Here is a 22,198-nt window from a genome sequence, read left to right as displayed (position 1 = left end):
TAATGCCATTAGCTTCCACTCGTACGTCCGTTTGACCAAAGTTATAAGTATTCTGAAAAGATGATAACAAAGTTTTTTTTTAAAAAAAAAAAAAAAATTCTTTGATATCGCAAGTCTTTCAGCTAGATTTCAGACCCATACTGTTTCTTGGACAAGCCATACATTGGCCATTGGAGCCAGGACACGTGCCAGAACGCAGAAGGTTTTCAATCTGTCACCCCCCGCATGCTGCCAAGACTGATAAAGAGCAGATACATGCACAAGCACCTGATTGTCACACCATAATCTTAAAAGTTATAGCATGGGGTATGGACGTAGGGTGTCTTTGAAAGTACAAAATTCAGCCTTTCAGACTCCGCTGAAACACCTGACGGTCTCTGTACTTTCCTGCCTTTTTTTTTAATGTTGCCACTTAAATGTCTTTTTTGCTCTCAATTATTAATCTCTCCCCAAGTAAATGACTGAGTTGCCCTTTTCAAACTTGCCTTAATTAACCAAGGCTACAAGATTCGGAATTTCAACCACCCACAATAGATTACTTTACTATCTATTCCAGTACAAAACACAACACCCCCTTTTAATTAATTATGTCCTTATTCTATTTACTGTATGTACATAACGCAAAAACATTCTTTCCTTTTTCAATGGAAACAGTGAACTTCCGATTTTTGTCTGAGCGATGCTGGGTTGGTAAATTTCCTTTCTTCAAAACTAAAAGTTCATCATCAAGTTGACCTTTTTTCACTTAAAATTTAACCATCTACTCAGCTTTACTTTCTAAAATCGTTTTTCCATTTCCGTCTTCGATTTTTCAAACTTTTTGTTATTTTCAAGTGATCACCTAATAAACATGAGGAAGCAAGCAAAAACTTTCTTTAAATCCCAAGTTAATGCTTACACAATGTATATATATATATATATATATATATATATATATATCGTAGAAAAAAGAAAAAAGAAAGACATCTGACATGGGGAAACTTAATTGATTGGCTGGTATAGAGTGGGAGCGGAATGACTGGTTCTGACTAGTTTCGTTTGGACTGTCAAGTTTGAATAGAACCACATCAACCTAAAACTCAAAACTTGTCTTTTCATTTCCTTGGGATAAAAACCCCCTAAATACTCCATATTGCTCAGGCTCAGGCTACGGACGAAAGGGGTGGTTTAGGAAAACTAAAGAAATAAAAAAATAAAAATACCTGTCTTTATAGGAAGCTGCCACCTCTGCAAAACAGTTCTCAGTTATCACAAAAGGGACAAGAGTGAGAGAGCTGTGAGAGAGAGAGAGAGAGCGAGTTTATTAAAGTAAAAGAGAGGGTTGTAGATTCTGAAGGAGCCCCATCGATGGATCCTGACCCCTTCACGGCGAGTTTGTTCAAGTGGGACCCGCGAGGGATGATCCCACCTCCGAACAGGCTGCTGGAAGCGGTGGCGCCACCACCACAACCAGCCGCAGTAGGTACGACAACGGTATACCAGGTGCGGCCGAGGGAGCTGGGAGGCCTGGAGGAGTTGTTCCAGGCTTACGGGATCCGATACTACACGGCGGAGAGGATAGCAGAGCTTGGGTTCACAGTGAGCACGCTGTTGGACATGAAGGAAGAGGAGCTGGACGACATGATGAACAGCCTCTCTCAGATATTCAGGTGGAACCTCCTCGTGGGGGAGAGGTACGGTATTAAAGCTGCAGTTAGAGCCGAGCGCAGACGCCTTGATGACGAGGACTCTCGCCGGCGCCACCCACTCTCCGCCGACACCACCGCCAACGCTCTTGATGCTCTCTCCCAAGAAGGTTATTTATATTTAACCACCAACTTTAGATTTTATATCTACTCCTTTTTCCTTTTATTCCAATATTGCTTTTGGTTTTCATATATAGCGCCACCAAAGGGTTTCCAAGCCTTTGGCTGATTTCTTGGTTTAAAAGATCAAATTTTTTATTTTATTATTATTATTATTATTTTATTTTATTTTATTTTTTTTTTTTGAGCTAAAGTACTTCAAGTAAGTGACATTTACTTAAAGATACAGCTTGAATGACAGCTGGAAAAGAAGCATAATCATATTATCTTGATTGACACTTAAAAGTACGTACAGGCTTAGTTTTCAAGTTAACCAAAGTAGGAGACAGAATTTAACATCAAATCTTGGCTTTTTTTTTTTTTAATTTTTATAATTTCATTTATGAGATATATAATCGCAGCACTATTATATTAGTATATTCTTTGCATGCGTATGTGAGAGGTTATGTTATTGTTTACCATTTATGTTGCATGGTATAAACAGGGCTTTCCGAAGAGCCGGTGCAACATGAAAAGGAGGCAGTAGGAAGCGGCGGAGGTGGGACATGGGAGGTGGTCACGGCGGGCGAGAGGAGGAAGCAGCAGCGGAGGAAAGGCCAGAGGAAACTGCTAGACGTTTACCAAGATGACAACGAGGGCGCAGAGGACGATGACATTAATGGTAATGGCGGTGGAGGTGAGAGACAGCGGGAGCACCCATTCATTGTCACAGAGCCCGGTGAGGTGGCACGTGGAAAAAAGAACGGCCTTGATTACCTCTTCCATCTCTACGAGCAGTGCCGTGATTTCTTGATCCAGGTCCAGAACATTGCCAAGGAGCGCGGTGAAAAATGCCCTACCAAGGTACGTGCCGCATCTCACCCATCTCACACCACTATATATATATATATATATACACGCTTCCTGAGTGGCTTCACCCACCCTAGCTCCGCCTTTGCGGCTTGAAACACTCTTCTCCTACATCTAGTTGCATCAGGACCGTCTTGCCCCGGATCTGGTGCATCGCGCTTGTTGGACGGTCCAGATACGACATGTTGATGCAGTTTGACTAGCTAGATCCTAAGACTAAGATTAACAAAGAAAATGTGACAAGTCAGGTACGTAGGCTGGTAATGTGGGCTCAAGATGCAGAGGGGTACTTTATTAACAATTCTGTGTCCTTTTTGGCAGTCCCAACTGCGGGCCGGGGTAGTGTGTCCTTGTGACAGCTGGTTCTTTGTTAACCGGCAATAGTAACCCCCTCTATTATATCCCGGTTTTTAATGTGTATCCTTACTACTATAGTACACCCTCCATAAAAGCTGACCTTTGCATGGTTTTGATTTTATTCATGAATTTGATATAAAAAAACAGTAACAAAGGATTCAACTACACTCCTTTATTTTTTAGATTCAAATTTCCTGCATGTTATTCTCTGTCCAGAAGAATAGTTGGTAAATGTAATACAAAGAAACTGTGAGAGGGACTTTTTGCTCGAGCTGGAGGGCCCTTTATATAAGGAGCCTCTCTCTCCGACATACCTCTTTTCAAGGAGGAGGGGCAGCTCGGGTATTCTTATTCCTATTTCATATTAGTTAGGATCATGTTAATTTGATCGTGGCCTTTCCCAACCTGAAAGTGAAATTATGTACTTCTCCTTTTCAAGTCTTCATAGTATGGAGTGTTCTTCCCTCTTTTGTGATTTCGGTTTACATGTACATATATATGCTTTTTTTTTTTTTTCTAATTGAATAAGGGAAAAAGGGCTAAAGATCTTTACCACTCTTGATCCGAATGGAAGAGAGAATGAGAAATCATGTGAGAATGCTTCTAAAAACAAGATTGAAAGCGGCACATTTAGCTAAATCATGTACATATATATGTTTATATGTAGATGATAATAATTTATATTTACTAAAAAGATGAACGTTACATGTACTTTTAAATGTTTATTCATTAGCCTGTAAGTGGAAATTACTATTGGATGAACATGATTTTCACTTTTATATCAGGAAATGAGCATTTGCGAGTATGGATAGTATTTCTCTTATTTAAACAAAAAAAAAAAGAAAAATGAAAGAAGGAATCATTAATTTATAGCCATTAGACAATTGATGGCCTTCACGAGTTGAAATGAAATGAGAATCTTTTGATTCATCTCATTTCTGTTTGATCAAGGATCAGTATCAACTCATGAATTCTCATGGTGTAATTATTTGTCTACTCTCATGCCTGAAGTACTGTGTGTCTGAACTTGGAAGTAGCTACCTAGCTGACTGCAATATCTCGGACAGACGTACGTATCTTAATAATTAGGCATCTCCAACCCCCATGTCTCTTCATTTTCAGTTAGGAATGATTGATGAGATGAGAGAGCCCTATGCATGCATATATATATACATCATGTAGGTTTGTGATGATCTCAAGACAAGATGATTGATCTGTCATGTATATATATATATATATACGGCGTACGTATATATACATGCAGGTGACAAATCAAGTGTTTAGGTATGCGAAGAAGGCTGGAGCGAGCTACATTAACAAGCCGAAAATGCGACACTACGTGCATTGCTATGCGCTGCACTGCGTGGACGAGGAAGCATCGAATGCACTGAGACGAGCATTCAAGGAAAGAGGAGAAAATGTGGGGGCGTGGAGACAGGCGTGCTACAAGCCTCTGGTGGACATTGCAGCACGACAAGGGTGGGACATTGACGCCATTTTCAATGCACATCCCCGCCTATCCATTTGGTATGTACCCACCAAACTTCGTCAACTTTGTCACGCCGAGCGCAACAATGCCGCAGCTTCCAGCTCTGTGTCCGGTGAGCCTCATGATCACATGCCCTTCTATATAAAACACACTGCCTCAGCTGACTAATTCCCCGCCCTATTTATTCTATTTCTGTACGTACGACCGTAGGTCCAGATCGGGAGCATTTCTATCTATCACTCTACTAGATGATAATTGATGATGATGGTGCTTCTTTAGAAGCTTACTGTTTTTTTTTTTTTTTTAACTAACTAAATATTCTACCAAACGACGAAGAATATAATTATCAAGTTTTTGGCTATTATGATTATTGAGAAATGTTAAGTGTTCTTCTAGTATTTTTCTGGTGTCCTCCTAATTGTGATGTACCTTTTAAAATCACCAATAAATTAAAAGTCAATAATGATAATCTCAAATTCAATGATAATTTTAAAAGCCACATCAAAGTTAAGAGGACACCAAAAGAACACTAGAATTACACCTAGCATTTCCCATTATTATTTATGTTTTATGTTTTTCTATTATCTTAATCATCAAAACATAATGGGATACTATAAGATAATTAAAATTAGAGAACTTATTTTCTTTCTTATTAATTTGATAACTTAATTATTCGATAAGGACTAAACAATGAACTGATGATCATGATCAGCTATCATAAATTAAAGGATGATAACGATGCATCATACTAATGTTGATGATGCTTTAACGATACTTTGTAAAAGGAAAGTAAATTTACTTCTTCGCCTCTCTCTAACAATTATCCTCACAATAATCGTCGCAGTAGATCATGGAATTGCTTTGCATGCATTTTCCCAAGAACTCCCTATATATAGCATTCTCGGTAGTTGTTAGTATGGGCTGTCGCCTCGTGGAGCTAGGCTGAATGTCGTGGCGACAGTAATGCACATGAGAAACACTGCCACGAACTTGCTGGCCATTGTTTTTGCTTCAAGTATGTAGCTTTTTCTGTACGTTTCAGTGCGATGTGGAGATTGGATCGATGCAAGAAGGAGAGAAGATATGCAAGGTATATTATATAATTAAGGGAATTTTCTTCATATTTTACGGGTACCACCTATAGCTTAAATAACGGGAAGGTTGCGGTTATCATTAATTGTGCGTTTTTATGTGGATAATGTTCGATGCAGGAAGGAGAGAAGAAATACATGGTATATTATATAAGGGAATTTTCTTCCTTTTTTATGGGTACGTACCACCTAGCTTGAATAACGGGAAGGTTGCGGTTATTATTGTGCGATTTTATATGGATAATGTTAAAACTTGAAATATTTTGCTTTTATAAACCGTCTTTTTTTTTTTTTTACAAAAAAAACTTCTTTCATTCATAACACAAAGAAATCTAGTTTATAGAAATTCTAAACAACAAGTGCAAATTGCTTTAAAGGAACTACATCAAAAATACAATCAAGAATTTCTTCCATCTAAACTTTCTCAGTAAGTTCTTGCACCGCTATCTTAGCCAACCCATGTGCCGTGCCATTGGCTTCCCTTTTAGTGTGCATAGCCTCCCATCGACGAAAACCAGTAATGACTATCTTCATATCTGCCACAATCTGACCATACCGGTCTTTTTGCATCCACTTATTCTTTGCATTCATTTTACATTTACTCAGATGGCTAGCAATTCGAACAATAAAAGTAAATGAGTTAATATAGAGCCTACTTGACCGGCAGTCATAGGTGAAGCTTAAAAGTTTAAAATCCCCCTAATTTTTTGTTTGTTTTACAATATACTCTTAAGAAAATGGGTTGCATGCCCATTTTCTTGGGTAAGTGGGCCCATGAGAACTTTCTCACATTTTCAAGTCAGATTATGAGTCATCTAGAAAAGAAAAAAAAAAAAAAAATTTGATTGAGGATCCAAATCCAACGTCAACTTATATAAAATCTTTTATATGAATGTGATAAAGGTTAGGAAAAGTAACTTAACTTATGTGCCAAACGCTAGAAACCAAAGTTCATTCTTTTGTCCCTTGCAACCGCCTCAATTTTATCTAGTGTGTTTAGTGGGCCACGGTCAAGGCCCAAGATTAGATAAAGAGGCGATAGAAGCCCATTGCGATAATAAACCAACAAACAGCCCCAATCATCGTGTCTTTTGTCAATTACATTCGTTCCATTTCAAACTTCAGAAGTCTCCTGCGAGTACATAGGAAATGGGAAGAGAGCCCCAACTATGAGGTTCATCATGATAATACTCTTTTTGCAGTTTTTAATTATTATATGACACATCATCAATCTAAGAAAAATGTAAAAAATAAAAGTGAGAACAACACAAAATCAGAGAAAAATAAAACCCGTAGTAGATCTAACCGGACCCACGTCGTGGGTCTCGCCAGACCCATGGATCTGGCCGGCGGTGAACGCTTCAAACCTCGCTGGCAGTTACGCGCCCCAAAACCCATTTCTAATGCCCCAAAACTCGTTTCTAATGCTTCAAAACTCGTTTCTAATACCTCAAAACTCGTTTCTAATGCTTCAAAACTTGTTTTTGGATTCAGAACTAAAAGTTAGAAGTAGAAGGTTAACCTTGTAAGGATTTTATCACCCTAAAATCTAGTATATTTTGATTTAACTTATTTTTGTACACTTTTTTATGTTTTTGCTTATGTATGTGTCGGTTATTGAGGGGAATGTAAAAGAGTTGTTAATAAGATGGTCCTGATAAAAGGTTTTCTCAAATGGAAATTAAGATCCTCTCAATTTTATTTAAACTGGATTATATTCAGTTAGTTATAATAAAATGATATTTTTGTCTATAACTAACTAATATTATCCAGTTCATTTAAACATAAGAGGATCTAATTCCCATAAATGGGCGAGTGGGATCTTAGAGATGTATTGGTATGAATCCGCATCGGAGCTTCAGTTGAAGCTCATCACAACCATGTTGGCTCGCCACCAGAAATGAAGACCGCACTGACCTCAAGTCTCAGATCAACGCCAGTTTGCTTCAAGTATATATATATATATATATATATATATATATATATATATACCCTAGTGGCTACTACTCTAATTTTTCATTCTTTTCGATTTTGATCTTATCTTATTTTGTTACTAACACTACTACTAATCAAAAATTCAGGCAGAACAGGTGTTTGCACGCATTGCTAGCGCTTTCATTTCTTTTTCTCCATAAAACCGAAGACAATTTTTTACTCAAAGTTTTTTTACAACATAAAAAACAAGAACCTCATAAAAATATATTCAATTCTTAATTATATACATGACGTGGTTTTAACAGTTTTAGTTGGATGTCTTTCATAAATGGTTATGGCGGTCTCAGCCATTTTTGTGGACTTTTTGACAACATTTTCCTTGTCCAAAAAGTTGTATCAACACTTTTGATTGCTCTTAGAATATCTAAATCTAGATGTTCTCTCCTCCATTTTCACGGTAGTAATACTCGACGTCTTCTATGTAGACTCCTTCAATTTTCGTTTTTAGCAGGTTACTTTAGATATAGCTTGTAGATCTAAATCTAGATCTAGATCCAAATCTATCTCTTCAACCTTAGATATGATCATCTTCTTCAGCCAAGGCGTGTCTTTCGTAGGGATGTCTACGATATCGTGCTCCTCCGCTGCTGCTTGTAGGGTTTTTGTTTTTTATTTTTTTGTTTGTCCTGACCTTCGGGTTAAGGATTTATTTGTTGTCATAACCTTCGGGTTGAAGATGGACTAGATCGGTGTGAGGGCTTAACTCTCACTCCCGGATTTTTAGTTTTGTAGTTGTTTTTTATTTTTATTTTTGTATTTACGCCATTGTCCTAGATTTAGTCTGCACGAAACAGATTTGTTCCTTAAATGTAATTGTACTTGGGTTAACAAAAGCTTGAAATCATTTTTACGACGTTGGCAATAATGTTCAATTTGGTATTCACCATCGTTCTCATATATATGCAACTTAAAAGTTCTCTAGAGAGGTAGCTAGTAATCTTGATCGGCAAACTTTTAAAATATGTAATCAATTAAAATAAGTCTTGTGATTTAAGTATGTGGTGAAATTACTATGAAAAAAAGCTTTTAAAAAAAATCCTAAATTTTTCTCCAATAATTATTCGTGAATCTAAACAAATTATAAATGGAAAAACGACAAGACTAATTTTGCAATAAAACGGACACTTTTGTAATATATATATATAGACATATAGTAGCGTCTGCGTGGCTTGCCTTTGAAATTTTTGCCAATGCTTTTCTTTCATATAATTAATTTGATAACTTCATTCGTCAACTAATTTTTTTTTTTTTTTTAAAAAAAAAAATGGTAGTAGGCTTCTCATTAGATAATCAAGAGACTAGAGCAAATTGCTCCAGTAACGTACAAAGCATCACGAATACACTCAAGGGGCGTTTCACGCCAAGAAATATTCTTTACATGCTTCACGACATATTTGGCAAGTAAATGAGCCACTTGGTTCCCCTCCCTCCCTCCTAACAAAAGTAATCTGCCACTGTTGAAAAGCTTGGATCTCCAATTTTATATCCTCAACAACATGCATGCTCCATCCAGCTGCTGTCCACGTTCACCGAATTGACAGAATCAATAACAGATTTTACATCTCCTTAGAAGTGGACCCTAGTAAGACCCATCTCTCGACATAAATGAATTGCCACAAGGACCGCCATCGCCTCAGCTGCCGCCGGAGCAAGACTGTCCACACCTCGCCGCCATTCATCAACTAATTAATTATTTTGTTACACATTTTTAGCTTGCGATATTCAAGAAGCAAATACGATAGTCTAAAATAATAAGTTAATGTCTTCGTGCATATATTTCGACACTTAATTAATTTTTAAAAGGAAAATTTTAATTACTCATCTCGATCCGGTCGGTCTTCCCCCCTGTTCCTGCCGAGCGTTGCACTTAACCGAACAATGGTTCTCGCAATAGTGCGTGGGATTGCCGAACATTTTCAAGCATGGTGTATAGCAATTCAAGAAGCATGCTGGGTCGTATTTCTTCTGGGTCGTCGCCTCGTGGAGGCTGAATGTCATACCGACAATAATGCTCATAACAAACACTGCCACCAACTTCTTGGCCATTGCATGTCTTTGCTTGGTCTCTGTTTAATTTGCTAGAATTAATCTTCTGTCTGTTTCAGTGCTAGCTCCATGCATGGAGATTGGATGCAAGAAGGGGAAGATATACAAGGTATATTATATAAGGGGATTTGCAACATGTTTCTTCCTTTTTTGTTTTAGGGGGAAGGTTGTTGTTATCATTGTGCGATGTGCATGCATATGCTAAAACTTAATGTTTGAATGATTCATTTTTACCATTTTTGGCTTTTTGTTACGTGAATAGTTAACAGATCTATTAACTCGGGTTGAAACGAGAAAGGAAACATGATCCTGTGCATTTCTTATTCTTTCCTATATTTGCTAATTGAAACAACTAGCCGTAGGAGATTAGAGGTTCTGTGCCTTTCGACAAACACAGGGTTTGAAGATTAAGATTGCATACTTTTATTGATTGATCATGCCTTTAAATAGAAAGCTAATAAGACATAAATTAGTAGTTGAACTCCTAAACCTACTAGGATACTTGAAAACCTAAGCTAATAAGACATGCATTGGTATGTTACATTGAGTAGAACTCACCCTTAAAAACATGCTTACAAGGGAAAAGTGCTCAATAACTTATATACACATGGTCAATATTAAACTTAACCCACGTGGCAGGGCCGGCTCAACCGCTAGGTGAGATAGGCCGGTGCCTAGAGCCCCACATTTCTAAGGCCCAAAATTTTTTTTTTAAGGCCCAAAATTTTTTTTGATAAGGACAAAAAAAATTTGCATAAAGGCCCTCAACATGCTTTAAGAAAAATATTATTATTTGTTTATAATATCAAGGCCCCAACATGCTTTCTTTAGGCCTTCAACATGCTTTAAAAAAACAATATTACAATTTTATTTTTTTTATAATATGGAGGCCTTCTGCACAATAGCCATGAGGCCCTCAACAGTCAACATGTTTTTAAAAAAATAATATTATTTGTTTATAATATCGAGGTCCTCTATAAAATAAGAACGAAAAAAAAAAAAATCTGAGAATCCCACAGACTTGTTTGTTGTTGTTATTTTGCAGAAATCCAACTCCTCACAAAAGGTTAAAATGTTTAGCTTTTCACATTTCAAAAATGTTAAAATGGTTATTTTGCAATCTACAAAAATGTTGAAAGACAAAAATAAGTCTGCTTAATTTAATTATAAAGAACAAGGAGTAAGGGCAAAATGGTAATTTTAGTCTCAAACAAAAAATACTAAGTGCGGAATCGGTGCTTATTAGGTAAGGATCTTCTGCCATATTAAAATAAATATTATTTAATTAATATTTAAATATTAAAAAAATAAGGCACAATTTTAAAGTTTTGCCTAAGGCCCCCAAATACATTGGGCCGCCCCTTCCATGTGGGATACTAGGATCGTAACATACCACAACGGTTCCGTGGCCGACGTCCACGTCGGAAAAAAGCTCAACTCACTTATCAGTATTTTAATTTAGCTCATAAGTCGCTCCCTTCGTAATTTAAACCCCTCAACATAGTGGCTAGCTCTTAATCAAATGATACAAACCTTGGGTAGAATTCATCATTAAAAACCAGCTTACAAGGGAAGGGTATCCAAGAACTTATATACACATGGTCAAAATTATACGTAACCCATGTGGAACACTAGGATCATAACACTTTTGCTAATAATATCATGGGAAAACCTTCACACTCATTTCACATTCACACAAGTAGCATGTTTTAATTAAGTGGTTTTCAATATCAATCACTTTAAAATAAAAATTATAAATTAAAAAAAAAAAAAAAAAAAAAAAAAAAAAAAAAAAAACTACTTAAAATATGTATAGAAATTCTCAATGATTTTGTTAATCTCTAACATTGTTCAATGTTCAAATTAGCCATTACTATTACTTTAATGATAAACAAACAAATAGCCTCAATCATCGTCTGTTTATCTTTTACATTCGTTCCATTTCAAACTTAGAAGGCTCTCTTTTTGTAAAAGACACACATACACATACACAAACACACACAAATTCATCTTATTTTAGTTTTATGCATCTAGCAAGCTCAGGTCGCACACCATGAGCTTAATTGCTTGTTGATGGATTAAAATCTTGTTGATTTTGATTATTTGGACTTATAATGTCAATTCCAACTCACACACGTACGCTAGAAAGAAAACTATGCTGCTCAAGTAGCCATGGCGACGGGAAACAGCTCTTGCACATTGATCGATTAAAAATACTCTAAATTATTTGTTTATTACAACAGGACCAATTTATTGAATTGATTTTAAATCAGGTTTAGTCATATTTGAGCTAACCAGAAGCATAGTTGCTTCACAATTATTATTATTATTATTATTTTGTCTATTTTAAACTTCTACCGAAATCAGTTGAAACCTAAAGCTCTGCTCAACCAACAATAAAGCACCTAGCTAGCTACGTACCCCCGATATTACTCCATGAGACTAAAGAAATACTCTTTCAAATATAGAATTACCTTGGGTAAAGATTGGAAAAATAATTTACTTTTGAGAAAAGTGGAAATTATAATCCTTTTATTTTTACGGTCTTTAATTTCTATTATCAAGAATGTTGGTCGAATTATGAAATTATTTGTAATAATTGATAGGGGAGTTTATCATATGCTTTTGATTTTGTTAAGAAGAATTTTTAAGTGTTGAAGAATATTATTTGGACCGAGGAGGATTTTGGAATTTTATTTAGGAGGGTCCTTGATATTGAGTGTGCACCTTTAGCTTTTAGGTGCAAAGCTAGTCTCGAGGTACCAAAGTCGTGACCATGCTCCATGCACCAAAGGTCTAAAGCCCTAGTTCTGCTCTAGGCACTAAAGCCTTACTACCGCGCCAAGCACCAAATATTCGGGGTTTGTTTAGTTTGCGGAATAAACTCTTAAAATATAATGTTTATTCTTATGCAATAATTATTCTTTTGTTTGGTAATGATATATTCTTGTAAATAGTTATTCTCATGGGAATTATTAATTCCATACACACAGAAATAGTTATTCCTCTCAAAATGAGAGGAATAGCTATTCATTTCAAAATGAGAGGAATAACTTTTCCTTATGAAATGGAATAAATTTTTCAAAAAAAATCATATTATTTTTTTATTTACTTCAAAGAAAAACTAAAAACTAAAGAAACGTAAAAAAATAAAGTGGTGATCGACCACCCCTGAGGGTATTTTGGGGTGGCAGTTTGCTTTAGGGATGGCGCCGCCACCCCGAAGCATATGGGGCTTTTAGTAATTTTGATTAAATTCCAATTGAAGCATGTGTGTTGTTACCAAACTAAGGAATAAAAATAGTTATTCCATTCCATTTTCTTTTATTTTAAGTAATAACTATTCCATTTCTAATGGAATACACATTTCGCGAACCAAACGAGCCTTCAGTCTTAGCTAGGACAGTCGATGGCTAACACTTAGAGCACTCCTTGCAGCCTCACCAAAACTATTTTTTGGTTATTTTCGTGAGTCAATTTAGCAAAAGTGGTTTAAATCTTTACTTTTCAAACTCATCATTTTAACCAAAATAAAATGGTAAGTGAACAGTACTCACTAAAGATAATGAGTACTATTCACTCACCAGATGAATAAAAAATAATATAAATTTTCTTATATTAAATGGAATAGTAAAAATTGATAGTTAAAATAGTGAGACCGACAAGAGTGCTTTACAAAAATAGATAGTTAAAATAGAGAAAAATGTGCTTTTAATTATTTTGATAATGCTGCTAAGAATGCTGTATTGAAGATTACGGATAACCCCAATTGTTCAAAAGGACAAGATTCTTGATTCCCATCCAATTAGATATGTCGACTATGAGAATATGGGATAATTTGTATAAAGATGAATAATCAAGGGCCCACTCAAACAAAAAAGCTGGAAAAGCCTAGAGTCATCTGTCTCTCTCGACAACTACTGCATAATTACAAGTCCACTACATGACAAAAAAACAAGAAACACCTATTATGGACCTCCACAAAAGAATCTTTGTATAAGAAGGGCCACAAACCACCCAAAAAAGGTATGGCCTATGAGGCCCAAAAAATACTCTATTAAGTTTTATTCTCAATATGTTTTACTGATTTAGACATGTATAGGAAGTTCCTCAATCTTCCGGCGGTCATTCTAATGATCTTCTAATTGTTTGGCAGGCGTTCATCATCCAAAAATCTAATTCAACAGATAATGTCCAGAATAATATCAAACCCTCAAAGCTACAACATCTCATCTCACATCCAGCGCGCACCTCCTCCATATTTTGAAGGAAAGCAAAATCATGGAAGACCAGCAAGCATTCGGTTTGCTTTGTAAGAAGAGTTTAAATGCGAGGAAATCTTCTGAATAGTGACGATAACCATCCTATCTTAATAATTGCATAGATGATAGGCTCGGTGAGAATACGTCCCCTTTAATTTAAGGCCCTATAATTTCAAGGCAGCTAAATCCTATTAAAAACAACAACTTACAACTTAAATGGAGGAGGCACGTCAATCTTTACAAAAGAAAAAATAAATAAAAGAAAGATGAGAACGGGGGTGGTTGGCCACCCACCCAAGGGGAGGATGGGGCACAACACAAGTTGCATGTTTGACCTGTTTCTCACGTTCCGTAACTTTGGGTTTTTTGGTCCAATTAGTATCCTCTGAGACTGAGAGGGCAGAAGACGACAACGGGATTGTGCTCAAAGTTGGTTCAATTTTTGAAAGCTGCAGTGGCCCACTGTTTTAAAAGACCCCAGCGGCATGGCATATATGTGGGCAGTTGGTGAACTCCAGCACTAGTGAGGAAACACGTGTTGTTCCTAAAGTCGCAACACTTTCCCCCCTACAAAATAAAAAAATTGCTACAAATTTTCACTCTTACATTCTAAAATGTATATAGCTAGAAAGACAGTTTTTAAAATTAATTAAAGACACGTAAAAACATATGCATTTAAAAATGTGAGAATAAAAATAACATTTCGCATCAATAATGGTGAGGTGGGTGGATGGCGACAGACGAGGAGGAATGGATAAATGGCTGTCAGAGCAAACAGGCTTATAAAAAATTAAACAAAAAAGGCGTAATCATATTAAATTAACTTCTTCACACCACTTTCCTCCTTAAAATGTGGCGGAGCAAATTGGTAATTTAGCAGTCATAGTATGTGGCTGGCCTTAATAATGCTCTCGCGATTTGATGGATTCTTTAAGATTTTACCTACCCTAGTGTTTGGGTACAAAATCTAGAATTTGTCACTAATATATTGACTTTTCTAATTAATATTTTTAAATTTATGAAATTATTTGTCAAATTTTTAAGAGAATCATTCATGAATGTCGTCAAGTCGTTACCATTTACAAATAAATCAAAATGGACTTCCCATAAAGTAAAGTTATTTCCATAAAGGTTGTAATATATCATGTTCAGTTAATGGCGTGATTTTAATTCAAGTTGATAGCAATAAACACTGATAAACAGTCAAGTGTAAATCAACATCAATGGTAAAAGTATTAAAACGTGAAATGTTAATTAGGGAGGTGAAGAATCATTTTTGTTTCCTTGATCTTTGCAATCAAGTTTATCTACCAAAATGGCACCTTTCTTTGTCTTGAAATTCTTTTGTGATTAACTTAACTTTGAAGTAATTAACCATATTAAATAAATATGGTTGTTAGGTTTAATAATATTCGTTATCAAAATATTCTTTTAAAAATGTTACCACGTGTTTATATAATATATAAATGAGCCTAACAAGCTAAGCCAAATCAAGTTTATACAAACTTTTGTGAGTTTAATTCGAGCGGAACTTAGTATATAAGCTCAACTAGGTTATTAAATAAACAAAACTTGGGCCGAACTTATCGAAACCGAAATCAAACAAAATCTCGGCTGGCTGTGTTCTCAATTGAGGATGACAATAAGGTAATACCTATAAAAAGATATATGGCAGTGTGTGAATCTCCACCATAGAAAGATAAGATTTTTTTTTTTAAAGGAAAAAAAAAAAAAAAAAAGAGAAGAAAGAAAGAGCAAATCCACACATTGTATCATTTGGTCTATGTACCCGAACTAATAACGATATTCGAAATTATGCAGGATTATACACACAAAAAAAAAAAAAAAAAAAAAAATCATTTTTTGACTCTCTTTTACCCTATGTCTTGTTTCGACTTTTCCTTTCACCCTCTGTCTGGTCTTGTTTCGACTTTTTCGATCATTCGAGATACAATTTTAAAATATTGCATCTTGGATATTTAAATCGTGTATCTCCTTCCTTGTGCTGAGTTTCCTATCGTCAAAATAAAACAATTCACAACCAAAAAAAGAAAAAAAGAGCCGTAATCAGAAATATCAGGCGTAGGGGAGCTCGCCAAGGAGTCCCTTGACTTAGCTTGTCATTAAGCAGTCATTAGCCGCCACGTAAGCAGAGAAAGCTAGAGCCGAGCGCCTCTGATAACTTCTGAAATTCAAATCCGCTCCACTTCTTCGTTGTTTTCAAAAACCCGCCGTCTCTCTCTCTCCCTCTCTCCCATAAAGGACAGACGCCCTCTCACCTAAACCTCTCAAAAGCCTTTAAAACGTCTCTCAGTCTCGCCCTGTCTTATCAGAGAGCACAGTAATCCGCCAATGGCGAACGTTAGCCAACTGCCCTGCGACGGAGACGGCATTTGCATGGTCTGCAAGGTCACTCCCTCCGATGAAGAGAAGCTCACCTGCAGAACGTGCGCCACCCCCTGGCACGCAACCTGTCTCTCGTGCGGTCGTCCGGAGACCCTTGCCTCCTCTCTCCAATGGGAATGCCCCGACTGCTGCACCTCCGCCGGAGACATCCTGCCGGTGAAGGTTCCCGGCGGGGCCTCCGACGACCTAATCGATAAGATCCGAGCGATCGAGGCCGATGCCTCCCTGACCGAGCGAGAGAAGGCAAAGATGCGGCAGGAGCTGATGGTGAGCGGAAAGGCGTGCGTTGATGGAGAGGAGGAGGAGAAGAAGAAGAAGAAGACGAGTGGAGGAGATGTGTTGGATCTTCTGGGCGGGAGCTTCAACTGCTCCTTCTGTATGCAGCTACCGGAGAGACCTGTTACGGTGCGCTTTCTTCCTTCTTTTCATTTTCTGAGCTTCTTTTTGTCGATCACTCTGATACATCATTTTCTTAGCAATCAATGCCCCTCACATGTCTCCCTATATTTTTGTTTTTCTTTGATAATTTATTTTTTCTTATAGCTTCAAATTTTCGATTACTTTTGAAATGCCTGTTGTTCTCCGTCCAATGCCAGTTTGTCGCAATATTGTCTTTTTTTAAAAAAAAAAAAATAATAAAATAAAAAAATTTCCTGGCAATTTAGGAATGAAATTGCCTGAATTGGCAATTTGAAATGAATGAGATGTCGGTCTTCATTGATGTTTCATTGACATGGAAGTTGGTTCTTCTTGAATTTTTTACCAGACGCCATGCGGGCACAACTTCTGCCTAAAATGCTTCCAGAAATGGGTTGCGCAAGGGAAGCGTAATTGTGCAAAGTGCCGCAGCTCCATTCCTTCCAAAATGGCGAGTCAGCCCCGTATCAATTCTACCCTTGTAGTAGCCATTCGTATGGCAAAGATGTCCAAGTCAATTGTTGATGGAGGGCCTTCGAAAGTTTATCATTTCGTACATAACCAGAATAGGCCTGACAAGGCGTATACCACCGAGCGTGCACAAAGGAATGGGAAGGCCAATGCTTGCAGTGGAAAGATATTTGTTAGTGTCTCCCCCGATCATTTTGGTCCTATCCCAGCCGAAAATGACCCCGTAAGGAATCAGGGTGTGCTTGTTGGGGAGACTTGGGAAGATAGACTGGAATGCCGACAATGGGGTGCCCACCTTCCACATGTTGCTGGCATTGCTGGACAATCAGACTATGGCTCGCAGTCAGTGGCTCTTTCTGGAGGCTACCAAGATGACGAAGACCATGGAGAGTGGTTTCTGTACACTGGGAGGTTTGTTTTCAGATTACTGCTTGATCGAATGGTTTTGGTTTTTGATGCAATAGTCTTCATTGAATCTATTATCTTTATTCATCAATTACTAGGTTACTTTCAAAGCTAGCAAAATAAACATGTTACTGCTAATTCTGGCTGCTGTTGGTGATTCATTGCCATTTGATTGTTCCTGTAAGATTAGTCAATTTGAGGACCTCTGGATGCATCTTGGTAGCCTCAGCTTTAGAACAGGGCTAAATGATTTTATGTGGAGATTTACAATATGAGGCCGTGTTTGGCAATAATGTTTAGATTCCAATGTTCCTACTGTAGGGCTTGCTTGTTTCAAAATTTTGTTCCCCTTCCACAATAGCTCTTGAATGCTTTTAAGACTTCCTACGTTGAGGATGTCTTGTGTACATAGGGATCACCTTTGGTGGATCATATTAGGATGGAACCATTATTTATGTTGTTTATAAGTTTTTCGCAGTTCACTTTCTTTTTTCTTATCCGACAAAGCTTCAAATCTTCCTCTGTATTTATTCAAATCTTCCACCGTATTTATTCAAATCTTCCACTTACCAAGCATACTAATAAATGTGATCAATATATCTTCTATTCCTGGCCTTCTCACTTATCAAGCATCTATTAAATTTAATTGCTTCTGCATGTGCTTGTGGATGGCAGTGGAGGCAGAGATCTTAGTGGGAACAGAAGGACAAACAAGGAGCAGTCTTTTGATCAGAAGTTCGAGAAACTGAACAAGGCACTTCAAGTTAGCTGCTTAAAAGGGTATCCTGTTCGAGTTGTCAGGTATGTGTTAATGATGATTCAGTCTCTTGTTCTATCTCTAACATCATTTAGATCCCTTTTCTAATTTTATTTTCTGTTTCATTTAATAAGAAAGTCATAATTCTCCACCATCATTCCGAATATGTAAATTGATGTTATCCATTTGAGACCATTTTATATTTGAGTTTGCATAACATTAGGCTGATGCATTAATTCTCATTCTTCCAATTATAGAAATAGCCAACTAATTATCTTATAATCTGGCAATACCGCTTGTTAGATGAAAAAATATTTGAGACTGGCTTTAAAGGAAATTAGTTTCCTAAAAGTAAACACTACTTTCTTGCTGGTGAGGGTTTCTATTTCTTGGACATCAATTCATTCAATGAACTAACTATTATTTAGAACAAAATTGAAAAAAAACAAATTAAGAAATTAGGAAATTACCAATAGCTAAGTGTTTTGCTTTGCTTTGTCCCTTCTCATGATGAGCAGGTCCCACAAGGAAAAGCGCTCTTCATATGCCCCGGAAAAAGGGGTGCGGTATGATGGAGTCTATAGAATTGAAAAATGTTGGCGAAAAGTGGGTATTCAGGTAATATGTGCTGTACTTTTTTTTTAGAATTGCCCATCTGGTTTGCTTTTGCTAACAGATCTACTGATGTGGTTTCCCTCATATAGGGCTTTAAGGTCTGCAGGTATCTGTTTGTTAGATGTGACAATGAACCTGCCCCATGGACGAGGTTTGTGTTTGGTCAATTATTTAATTGTCTTATTCTTACTTGGACTCTAATAAATTTTCCTAACTTGAACTGCAGTGATGAACATGGGGATCGACCTAGACCTTTACCTGTCATCTCTGAGCTGAAGAAGGCAATGGAAATAACGGAGAGAAAGGGAAGTCCATCGTGGGATTTTGATGTGGGTGGTTTGAAATTGTCCCTCTCAACCTAATATTTCTGCTTTAATTGCTTCTGTTTGTGGGAGATTGTGTTCTGCTCAATCCGAAAGCTGCACATTAATGAACTAATCATGACAGTAAAGAAGGCGTCGTTGATGATACAATAAAGAAATTTTGATAAGCAATTCTAGAGTTGGGTGTCTATAGTTATAGTTGTTCACTTTGAACATAATTTTTGTTGTTGCAAGCTACTAAGCTCCAGCATTTATCGCTACATGTATTAGGAGGAAGAGGGTTGCTGGAAGTGGAAGCAAGCTCCGCCCCTGAGTAGAAAAAGGGTGAAACCAGTGAATTCTGAGGACATAAAGAGGTCAAGGAAAGCAATAAAACGAGCTCAGAATATGAGTGTGAGGGAGAAGCTCCTAAAAGGTCTGTTCTCTCTCCAATCTTGAGTCATTTGTCATTAGCTCTTGAGTTTTGACCCTCAAGTTCAGTAGGTGCGGTTAAAAAATGTTGATAGGGTTGATCAAATCTCGAAATGTGAATCTAGAGAAAGAAGTAGGTTTGGTCAACTCTTTGGTTCTTTATGAACTTGGAGTTGTTTTTGAATAGTGAAGCAAACTCTAGTTTTTTAGTGGTTGGTTTGCATGTTAAACCATGTGTTAATGACATGCAATTCTACATTTTATATTCACTTGTATATGTTGCATATGCAGAGTTCAGTTGCCTTATCTGTCGGCAGGTGATGACTCTCCCAATAACAACACCATGTGCACATAATTTTTGCAAGTTGTGTTTGGAAGGTGCATTTGCTGGTAAAACTTTTGTCAGGGAGAGAAGCAGGGGTGGACGGGCGCTTCGATCCCAAAAGAATGTCATGAGCTGTCCATCTTGTCCAACAGACATCTCTGATTTTCTCCAAAATCCTCAGGTGTGTCATGTATATGCACATTTTCACTGATTTCTTACAACTGAATGTTATTTGTGCTTTATTTTGCTTTTGGTTCCTAAGAAAATGGAAGGGAGACTACCACTGGTAATCCTGAAACAATATGGACTGAATGCTTGTTTTAAAAGGCACTTGAGCCTCATGTCTTCCAGCAACCAGATGGGGGTATTACTGATTTTTTAATCTTTCATGTATGAAGTATGAACCCTTCTTTATTCAAATGGAGATGTATTTTTCATCAGCTTGTGGAATTGAATGCTGCAGGTGAATAGAGAATTAATGGATGTGATTGAGTCATTGAAATCCAAGACTGAAGAGGAGAATGGGAAGCCTATTGAGGAGTCAGGTGAGGAAACGGATGGCTCGGAGCAAAGTGTTGATCCTTCACCCCCAAGCAGTGAAACCAATGCAGAAAATCCAGAAATTACAGGTGCAGAGAATGATGTGCAGAGTCCTCCAACCAAAAGCAAGCCTAAAAGAAGCCTGAAGCAAAAGGAAGTTGATGTTGGAGAATGCTCACTAGCGAACAAGGACAGGTTGGAAAACAAGACTTGTTTGAAGAAAGCTGATGCTGAGGGTTGCTCACTGAAACAGGGTGTTGTTGGTCGAAAGAGCAGGAGGAGAAAAGCTGAGGATGCCGCGGATGAAAATATTGGTGTTGGTGTAAAGACCAGGGGCAGGAAATCACAGAAAGTGGTGGGTGAAGGAAATGATTCTCCATCAAGTCCTCTTGTTGTGCAATCTGATGATGACTTTGAATGATTAATGTTATTGGTTGGATCATCAGGTAGAGACTCATTTCATTGGGTGGGGAGTATTTTGGGTAAAAGGGACATTGGTAGGCTTTTTGGGGTGACTACAGGGTTTGTGTATGAGAATGGGGCTGAAAATTGGATAATGCCTGACTTAGTTGAGCTATCTATATAGTAGATAGCGTTTTTGTGAATGCTTAAGTCATATTTGACATAGACTTAAATTAAAAAAAGGGGAAAGTTTACATACCCCCCTCAAACTACCACCCAATTGATAATGTTCCTTCCAAACTTTAAATTGCGACAATGTATCTCTCAAACTATCAAAACATTGTCAATGTCCTCCTCATTGACGAAACTACCCTTAGTAAAATTAAAAATAAAAAAAAAACTAAAATTTCTGGAAAAACCTAAAATTAAAAAAAAAAATCTTTTTATTAGAAAAAAAAAATTAAAAAATTTCTATTTTTTTTTTTTTGTTTTTTTAAAGAATGTTTTCTTTATAAAAAATTCCGTTAAAAAAATGTATATATATTTTTGTTTAAAAAAAGTAAAATTTTCGTTTTTTAAAACATATTTAAAAAAAAAAAAAAAAAAAATCTAAAAGAAAAAGTAAAAATTGATTTTTTTTTTTAAATAAAAATTTTGGTTTAAAAAAATCGTTTAAAAATTAAAATAATTTTTTTAAAAAAATTAAAATTTTTGTTTAATTTTTTTTTTTTTTCAATTTTAAAGGTATTTTTGTCATTTTGATAAATATATAGGGGCATTTTGATCTTTTTGCTAGCTTTGAGGGGGATATTGACGATGTTTTAGTAGTTTAGGGATACATTGTCGCAATTGAAAGTTTGAGGGGACATTGTCAATTGAATGATAGTTTGAGGGGGGTATGTGGACTTTACTCTTAAAAAAAATAGTAATATTTTATGGTTGTACTTCATTTTCAAAATCATTTGATGTCTTGATAATTGACCAACTGCTGAGTGAATATTAGCTAGCGATATAATTAATAATCGGGATAGTCGGATGAGGAAGTGTTTGAGCAGTCTTCTATGCTAGTTTATTCTACTCTAAAATGGGTGTGGTGCACGATTTAGATGCGTTGGTAGGACTGCCATTGAAGAGTTGGACCGGGATCCCAAAATTCAATGAGACTGTCTGGGCACCTGTTCAGTAACAGGTGTTGAAGCACGTGGGGTTTGGGCAATTTCTCACACGAGATT

The 22,198-nt window shown here is 36.7% G+C and overlaps 2 protein-coding genes across 2 annotated transcripts; both read left to right on the top strand.

The window, feature by feature from the left end:
- The first annotated feature begins 1,271 nt into the window (after positions 1-1,271).
- On the top strand, positions 1,272-4,861 carry LFY (floral meristem identity control protein LEAFY). The gene is made up of 3 exons (XM_059587395.2): positions 1,272-1,795; positions 2,290-2,648; positions 4,276-4,861. Exons 1-3 carry the CDS (start codon positions 1,348-1,350, stop codon positions 4,666-4,668), a joined length of 1,200 nt encoding a protein of 399 aa, XP_059443378.1. The 5' UTR covers positions 1,272-1,347; the 3' UTR covers positions 4,669-4,861.
- An 11,266-nt stretch (positions 4,862-16,127) lies between these two features.
- On the top strand, positions 16,128-21,293 carry VIM1 (Zinc finger (C3HC4-type RING finger) family protein). Its single transcript, XM_059588335.2, has 9 exons — positions 16,128-16,705; positions 17,067-17,599; positions 18,269-18,394; positions 18,869-18,968; positions 19,055-19,116; positions 19,192-19,294; positions 19,559-19,703; positions 19,991-20,205; positions 20,488-21,293. The coding sequence occupies exons 1-9, from the start codon at positions 16,247-16,249 to the stop codon at positions 20,983-20,985; spliced, it is 2,241 nt and encodes a 746-aa protein (XP_059444318.1). The 5' UTR covers positions 16,128-16,246; the 3' UTR covers positions 20,986-21,293.
- The last annotated feature ends 905 nt before the right edge of the window (positions 21,294-22,198 follow it).

This window comes from Corylus avellana, chromosome 3 (genome assembly GCF_965113065.1).
Source record: "Corylus avellana chromosome 3, dhCorAvel1.hap1.2, whole genome shotgun sequence".
NCBI lineage: Eukaryota > Viridiplantae > Streptophyta > Magnoliopsida > Fagales > Betulaceae > Corylus > Corylus avellana.
This window is presented reverse-complemented; position numbering and strand designations above follow the sequence as displayed.

Excerpts from the sequence above, each read along its gene's own strand:
- VIM1 (XM_059588335.2), top strand. The coding sequence starts at position 16,247 with ATGGCGAACGTTAGCCAACTGCCCTGCGACGGAGACGGCATTTGCATG. Across the intron at positions 16,706-17,066 it reads TACCGGAGAGACCTGTTACG|ACGCCATGCGGGCACAACTT; the intron begins GTGCGCTTTCTT and ends ATTTTTTACCAG. Across the intron at positions 18,969-19,054 it reads GGCGAAAAGTGGGTATTCAG|GGCTTTAAGGTCTGCAGGTA; the intron begins GTAATATGTGCT and ends TCCCTCATATAG.
- LFY (XM_059587395.2), top strand. The coding sequence starts at position 1,348 with ATGGATCCTGACCCCTTCACGGCGAGTTTGTTCAAGTGGGACCCGCGA. Across the intron at positions 1,796-2,289 it reads TGATGCTCTCTCCCAAGAAG|GGCTTTCCGAAGAGCCGGTG; the intron begins GTTATTTATATT and ends TGGTATAAACAG. Across the intron at positions 2,649-4,275 it reads GTGAAAAATGCCCTACCAAG|GTGACAAATCAAGTGTTTAG; the intron begins GTACGTGCCGCA and ends ATATACATGCAG.